The 7,500-nt window shown below is 42.9% G+C and overlaps 1 protein-coding gene across 2 annotated transcripts in view; it reads left to right on the top strand.

Moving 5' to 3' along the window:
- mfsd1 (major facilitator superfamily domain containing 1) overlaps positions 1–7,500 on the top strand; it is a 15,952-nt gene that overhangs the window by 8,328 nt on the left and 124 nt on the right. The window contains exons 13-17 of one of the 2 annotated variants that reach the window (XM_047806192.1): positions 1,023–1,135; positions 2,540–2,587; positions 2,680–2,746; positions 6,714–6,840; positions 7,220–7,500. The exon at positions 7,220–7,500 is cut by the window's right edge and continues 124 nt beyond it. In XM_047806192.1, coding sequence (XP_047662148.1) covers positions 1,023–1,135; positions 2,540–2,587; positions 2,680–2,746; positions 6,714–6,840; positions 7,220–7,279 — 415 coding nt within the window. In that variant the 3' untranslated portion in view covers positions 7,280–7,500. Of the gene's footprint in view, positions 1–1,022; positions 1,136–2,539; positions 2,588–2,679; positions 2,747–3,108; positions 4,411–6,713; positions 6,841–7,219 lie in introns of those variants that run through there. The other variant, XM_047806193.1, reaches the window with a different exon arrangement.

Raw genomic sequence — 7,500 nt, 5'->3', positions numbered from 1 at the left:
TTTGAAGTTATTCTTGATTTCCCTGATTGATAGAGAGAAATAACCGGAACTTGTCGTACTAGCAGTATTTGGCAGAATCTCTCGAAAATATGGTCTTATGTAATGCTTAGTCAACGTTATTTATTCTTTATCGGAGGAGGAAGAGCGGGGAGATGAAAGCGAGAGGAAAGATAGAGCGAGAGAGGGAGAGAGAGAGTGAGAGAGGGAGATAGAAGAGGAGAGGAGAGAGAGAGAGAGAAGAGAGAAGAGGGAAGAGAATAGAGAGGAGAGCGCACGCGAGAGAGAGAGAGAGAGAGGCGCGAGAGAGGGAGAGGAGAGCGCAGAAGCGAGAGCGAGGAGAGAAGAGAGAGAGGAGAGAGAGAGAGAGAGGGAGAGAGAGAGAGAGAGAGAGATAAGATAGAGAGAGAGAGAAGAGAGTAGTAGTTGAAGGAGAGAAGGAGAGAGAGAGAGATGTGAGAGAAGAGAGAGAGAAGAGAGAAGATCGAGGAGATGAGAGAGCTAGAGATAGAGAGAGAGTAGGCAGAGAGAAGAGGGAGAGGAGAGAGGGAGGGGAAGAGAGGGAGAGAGGAGAGAAGAGACGAGAGAGAAAGAAAGAGGGAGAGAGAGAGAGAGAGGAGGAGAGAGAGGAGAAAGAAAAGAGATGGGAGAGAAAGAGAGAGAAAGAGAAAGAGAGAGAGAGAGGGAGAGAAGAGAGAGAGCGAGGGAGAAAGAGAGAGAGGAGAGAGAGAGAAGAGAGAGCGAGAAGAGAGAGAGAGAGAGAGAGGAATAGAAGAGAGAAAGGAGAGAGAGAGAGAGAGAGAGAGAAAGCAGGAGAGAAACACCCGATACAAACAAAGCTCCCACCTGCCTTACTCTCTCCGTATTGTTCGAGCTACTATAGCGTCGAGCACACCATAGATACACCCGCTATGAGTAAGAAATGCTTGTTCTATCTTTCTCGCTTTCTCTCCCCCCTCCCCTCTCTCTATATTTCTACCCTCCCCCCCCCCCCGCCCCCCCCCACTCCCCCCCTCTCTGAACAGTATGCAGTCCATACAGAACCTGGGTTTGGCACTTATCTCTATGGCAGCAGGAGGGATTCTTGACAGCAAGGGTTACCTCTTCCTGGAGGTTTTCTTCTGTGCATGCATCTGCTGTGAGTGACAGTGATATGTGAACGTCGAGCATCCTTATATACTGTTGTTAGTGTGTAGGTATAAATATATATATATATATAGAAATAGACCGGTGTAGTATGCAAAGTGCCCTGATAGTCATCTGGTGGATCTGGTATCTATGGTGATACGTCCCTCATCATAAAGCTCTCTCCGTCTGTTAGAGACACCGATTTCCACCAAGTTGAACTTTACGGCATTTCTGTTCATATAAAATGTGTGCCTGATTTTGCTGCAAACTTTTCCTCCACCACGAGGAACCAGGACATGACAGCAGGCTCCGATCATCTGAGGTCAGACCTGAAGTAGCACCTGGTACCTCAGTGTATATGGAAAATACGAACATGCAGTTCTCTCCAGGATTATCGGTTCCCTTTGTTTAAAAAAAAAAAAAAACGACCGTAAAATTTTTTTTATAATGTCCTAAGTGATCTATTTTTGAGAAAAGACTACAAAAAAAATATTGACACCCCCTAAGGATATACGTTCTTCAAATGCAAATTACCATTATGAATATTTCATTTGTTCTCGGTTCCCATGAACTTTGTTGTCGTCCTTAATCACATGTAAAATTCTTTTTGAAATCCATCATAAAAGACCTTACTTCAGAGGGATCAGATGGTTATTTGGTGGTCTGACCTGCACAGATATGTGTGTGTGTGTGTGGAGTTTGCATGTTCTCCCCGTGCCTCGGGGGTTTCCTCCGGGTACTCCGGTTTCCTCCCCCGGTCCAAAGACATGCATGGTAGGTTGATTGGCATCTCTGGAAAATTGTCCGTACTGTCTGTGTGTGTGTGTGTGTGTGTGTGTGTGTGATGGGTTGGCACTCCGTCCAGGGTGTATCATGCCTCGATGCCCGATGACGCCTGAGATAGGCACAGGCTCGCCGTGACCCGAGAAGTTTGCATAAGTGGTAGAAAACGAATGAATGAATGAAAAAAATGAAGCTTTCTTTGGGTCGCGACAAAGAAGTTTCACACGGATAAAGAATATCGCCGTGTGTCGGGCCCATGGAGACTGAGGAGGCAAAACTGTCCAGGTTTACAAGACGACAGTATGGAGACCAGACTGAAACATTTCTGTCATGCAAAATATCATCGTGTTTGGTGACAAAAAGGGAACCCTGATCTGAATTAAAGAGGGAAGTTCACGTGTACAAACAGAAGAATATAAAGGAGCTTAAAAATGTCTAAAACGTTGTCGTGGCCCGACGTCCCTTACGACGTTTCATAGAGTTGAGCTCAGAATATCACTTATTAACACGTTCGTCTTATATATCCGTTTTTTAAATTCAAGTCTGCCAGAGATCCCAGGCACGGCATCTCGAGTCGTCGGTTTATTAGGAACGATATACGTTGAAACATGTTGTTTTTGTCTCTCGACAGCGTCCCTGATAGCGGTGGTAGTGCTTTACTTTGTGGATTTTATCCGAGGTATGTTTGACATGATGCTTGATTTCTAGCACTTCACCAGATTATACAGAATTATTATTCTTATTATAACGTTATAACATATTCTTAACCAGGTGGAGACCTGAACCGTTCGGCCTCGGCCCGAGCCAAACTCCAGAAGGGTTTGTCTGCTGATTCAGAGTGAGTTCATTACAGTTTGGTCTCTTACCTTTTTACCACTTTTCTCATTACAGCTAAAACCGTTAATGACCTCTAGGGACATGTTCATGCTCAGATAATGCAACGGTATACAGAGTCCCACACGGTCTCAGACACAATGCAGCCATGGACTACAGAAATTGAATTTAAAATGAAAAATAATTAAAATTTATTTGTTTATTATCGAACGAATGTCGATAATCTAAAGTATACAACAGTGCTGCATATTAGGTATGACCTCAGTAAGCTAACACTTGTGACACACACACACACACACACATACACACACACACATACATACACACGTGTTGTAAATGTAACAAAGCCTGTGTGCTGTGTTCCAGGTGATAGATGCGTCACTGGCTCCACCCTTCCTGCTGTGATCTGTCTCACTGGACACCTCACCTGTCAATCACACACCTATGGGCATTTCTGCACTACTTATTCTTCTTCATCACACTGACGGGTCTAATCTCATCACAGCAGTCTAGGGGACTCTCAGACAGCGCAGATAGAACCTTTAATAATGTTGTGTTAAATGTACAGGCTGAGAGGGGATGGAATCGATTTGTCTGGTCGGGTCACGCCGGAGACGACATCCTGCTACTCTCTTAACTCCACCTCAGGGCAGCTGGCACTCGGTTATGGACTCTGAAAACACCACTTTCTTTTTACTCTTGTTATCATTTGGGTCAGTTGTTTCTACAGACCTTTGCACTGGGGAATCTTCATCACCTGGGACGTAGCTTATCGTTTGTCTCTGCACAGGTTCACGGCCAAGTCGTGGCACTTTCTAGCGTATATACTGTAAGATTTCACTCGACAGATGAGTCAGGTTTATTATTTCTGGTATTCTCTTTTTAATACGTTATTATTTTATCTGCATTTTGTTCCAATCTTAACAATTGAAATCCTTTTAAATATAAATAGTGACCTTACAACTGCATGTTGTTTAGTAATCAGCATGTTTACTATCTGTTCCAAGGTACAGTATATTCTTTAGCATTCATCAAGGAAATTGAGAATTGATGTCATAACTCCAAATACTATGACCGTAATTATACTGACTCTGTGTCCCTCTGTGTGTCCCTCTGTGTCCCTCTGTGTGTATGTGTGTCCCTCTGTGTGTCTGTGTCCCTCTGTGTGTCTCTTTGTCCCTCTGTCTCTGTTTCCGTCTCTGTGTCCCCCTCTGTCTCTGTGTCTGTGTCCCCCTCCGTCTCTGTGTCCCCCTCCGTCTCTGTGTCCCCCTCTGTCTCTGTGTCCCCCTCTGTCTTTGTGTGTCCCTCTGTCTCTGTGTCCCACTCTGTGTACCTCTCTGTGTCCCCCTCTGTGTCTGTGTCCCCCTCTGTCTCTGTGTCTGTGTGTCCCTCTGTCTCTGTGTCCCTTTGTGTCTCTCTCTCTGTCTCTCTGTGTCTGTCTGTGTGTCTCTCTGTCTCTGTGTGTCTCTGTCTCTCTGTGTGTGTTCTGTATATGTATATATTTAAACTCAAAAGATTTATCAGAACTTTTTTAAACAGTTCAGACTTTTGGATAATCGCCACAGAGGTTTGTTTGGGAATTTTATATCCAAAGCATGTATTGTTGGAGCAATTTAATGCTTCATCCTCTTATTTTTATACATAATACACCATACATATCGTCTTTTATTTTGTCTCGTTAAATCAAATGGAGGCTAAATGGCTAATGTTAACAGCAAATATGCTTTAAAATGATTTCCGTATATCTGCATTTCAAAATTCATTTATGTCGATTAACCTCGTAGGACTTACTAAAGTCATCGTGTTCATCATCACTGGCAGCGTGTTCCGGCGTTTAACTTGCCCGTGCCAGTTTCTGCTTTCACCTGTGAAGTAAGACGCGCAAAGAAAGGCGGATACGAGAGGGTTGTTTTTCTTAATAGGTTTTTAATAATTGTTTTTTTTTTTTTTAACTACTCGCACGTTTTTGCTTAGCTTAGCCGAAACCGCATCGTACTTTCCGTACCGTTTTGTACGATCCGTTTCCTTCGGTCTTACCGCTTTATTAACTAGCTATCAGATAAAAGTAATGAAGATAAATCAGCCCTCGTGTTGGATCTAATGGTAATCTCTTAAATGACGTCATCCATCTTATTTGCGGTAGGTTCGACTCCTAAGCACTATTCGGACGGGATTAGTTTTACGTGGGGACGTGGGGGGTAAAGTAATTATTACCAGAGCTTCTCTGTGATTTTAGTCCCGCCCGAATGTCCCATCTCGGTAATCATTACGGACAATGTCGGTAAAGATTACGGTGACTTTTACCTTCTGTAAAAAGGTCCAGAAAAATGACCTCAGGTAATACTGATCCCGTCCGAATAGACCCGCTGTAAATATGTACGGTAAAATTCCGTCATTTCCTGTTTAAAAGTAGTTTTTGGGGCGTTTTACAAGCATGGAGGCGCTTGAAACAGGAAGCAACGTCATACGCAAATGACTACAAGGAGGTTACTATGGTGCGTAAAGCGAGTGACCCCTCCCACTTCTGCTAGTTTTACTGAGATGTCTTGTCCCGTGCGAATTGGCCGATTAATACTACAGACATCCTGAGGTAAAATCGCATCACTCCACGTCCCCACGTAAAACTGATCCCGTCCGAATAGGGCTCTAAAGTCTGCTCGATTACTAGCTAAGAAGCTATAGTGTGTTCCTGGGGAAATAACAAGGAAGTCAATGAGGGTTTTTTTTATTATTATTATTATTTTTTTATTTTATTATTATTATTATTAAGGACAATCTTCTAATCCATGGATCCAAGAATGTTTAGTCTTGTTTACTTTGGAATCTGAGTAAGTGATTTTTGTTCAGAGCGCTTATCGCCGACTGGTTTGCCTTTATTAGTCAAATTTTGTGCACTTCTAAGCAGTAAATCAGTGAATAGGAATGCTTTGGCATCGGGACAGAAATCTTGGATCCGAACGTTTTGGCTTCACACTAATCATTGCAAATGAATTCATTTTAGCCTCGTAGCATAATGATGAATACCAGAAAAACTGACAGACTCTACTCTGCAAACTATGGGAGAAGAATAATAACGGGTTGTGTTTGAAACTTCCTCAGTATTCCCATTGGGATCGAGCTTTTATCTCGCTGTTAGTTGTTTAATATGGAAATGAGTTACTACATTTGTGACCATGTAATTAGGTTGATTAAAGACCATCGTGAAACGTTCGTAAGGGTGACGAGGTCCCCGTGGGTGTGGGTTAAGACCCTCTGATATGATGCTACAGTAGATGTTGAGTCGTGTTCATGATTCACACCGAAACCCGTGGCCTCAGGTCTGATCTAGAGAAATGAAATTAGACTATTTTTGTACTGCATAAACTCTGAGGATTGGATGAATAAATAAATGATAAAGTGATTTCACATTACATTGTGTCTTTTGTTTGCTTGGCAGGATGTGCATGCAGATTTGTTTTCTTTTAATTCAATTTTAAAGCTCACTTTGAATTGTCTATCATTTGTGTGTGTCCATTGCCCCCCCCCTCACTCACACTCTCTCTCTCTCTCGTTCACTTACTTTCTCTCGCTCGCTCTCTCTCGGTCTCTCTCTCGGCCTCGCTCTTGTTCTCTTTCTTACTCTCTCTCGCTCTCTCTTGGTCTCTCGCTCTCGCTCTCTCTCGCTCTTGCTCTCTTTCGCTCCCTCTACTTCTCTCTCTCACTCTCTCCCTCTCACTCTCTATCTCTCTCTCCCTCTCTCTCTCGTTCTCTTTCTTACTCTCTCGGTCTTGGTCTCTCTCGCTCTCTCTCGGTTTCGGTCTCTCTCTCACTCTCGTTCTCTTTCTTACTCTCTGGCTCTCTCTTGGTCTCTTGCTCTCTCGCTCTCTTTCGCTCCCTCTCCCTTTCACTCTCTCTCTCATTCTCTTTGTTATTCTTTCTCTCTCGTTCACTCTCTCTCTCTCTCTCTCTCTCTCTCTCTCTCCCTCTCTCAGGGTGCAACAGCCACAGAGGCTGAAAAGGAAGAAGCAGCAGCAGCAGAAGCAGCAGCAGCAGACTCATTTCAAACCCCTGTCCTCATTTGTCCTTCGTAATCGCTATCTCTCCAGACTGGGGGCACAGGTACCGGTAGCCCACACATACAAGCTCACTATCTTCTTCTGTGCCTTAAAATATACTATTTATCCTGTTCTACTACTTTAAACCTAGTAACTACAGTAGGTTTGCAAATATAAAAAAGCGTCACATTATAAATTTCTACATTGCACCATATCCTTGTAAATGTCACAGTTTTTACATTTCTGCCTGTTTTAAGGACTAGATTAGGCTTTTTCCTAATATTACTCAATGTTCCGCTTCTTCTGACAGTACAGTTTGACTCAAAATGAATCATTACCATCTTCTTCATTTTTTTTATTTAGATTGCATTTCTTTGAATTGTTTAGATTAGCAAAAGGCTTCTCTGATATCGATCTAACACCATTTGCTGTATTTACTTCAGCTCCCAGACCACTATAACATCCATCTGTCCTCCCTGGCCTACAGAAGTTTGCTCAGATGATCTGATCTTAAAGCAAGCTGTCCGTCGTTTCACTTTGGGCTTAAAAAAAAAAGGACGCTGAATGATGCATTAGGAGTTTTGTGGGTTGTAAACTGCACAATATGGGTGTATTTGGATGAGAAAATCCACCTAATTCATGCCACTGTGTTCTCTATATATATTTTTTAACACACAATACTGTTTATGGACTTTTTTTTTTTTTTACTGCACTTTGGTGAAAA

The sequence above is a fragment of the Tachysurus fulvidraco genome, chromosome 22 (genome assembly GCF_022655615.1).
Source record: "Tachysurus fulvidraco isolate hzauxx_2018 chromosome 22, HZAU_PFXX_2.0, whole genome shotgun sequence".
Taxonomy (NCBI): Eukaryota; Metazoa; Chordata; class Actinopteri; order Siluriformes; family Bagridae; genus Tachysurus; species Tachysurus fulvidraco.
This window is presented reverse-complemented; position numbering and strand designations above follow the sequence as displayed.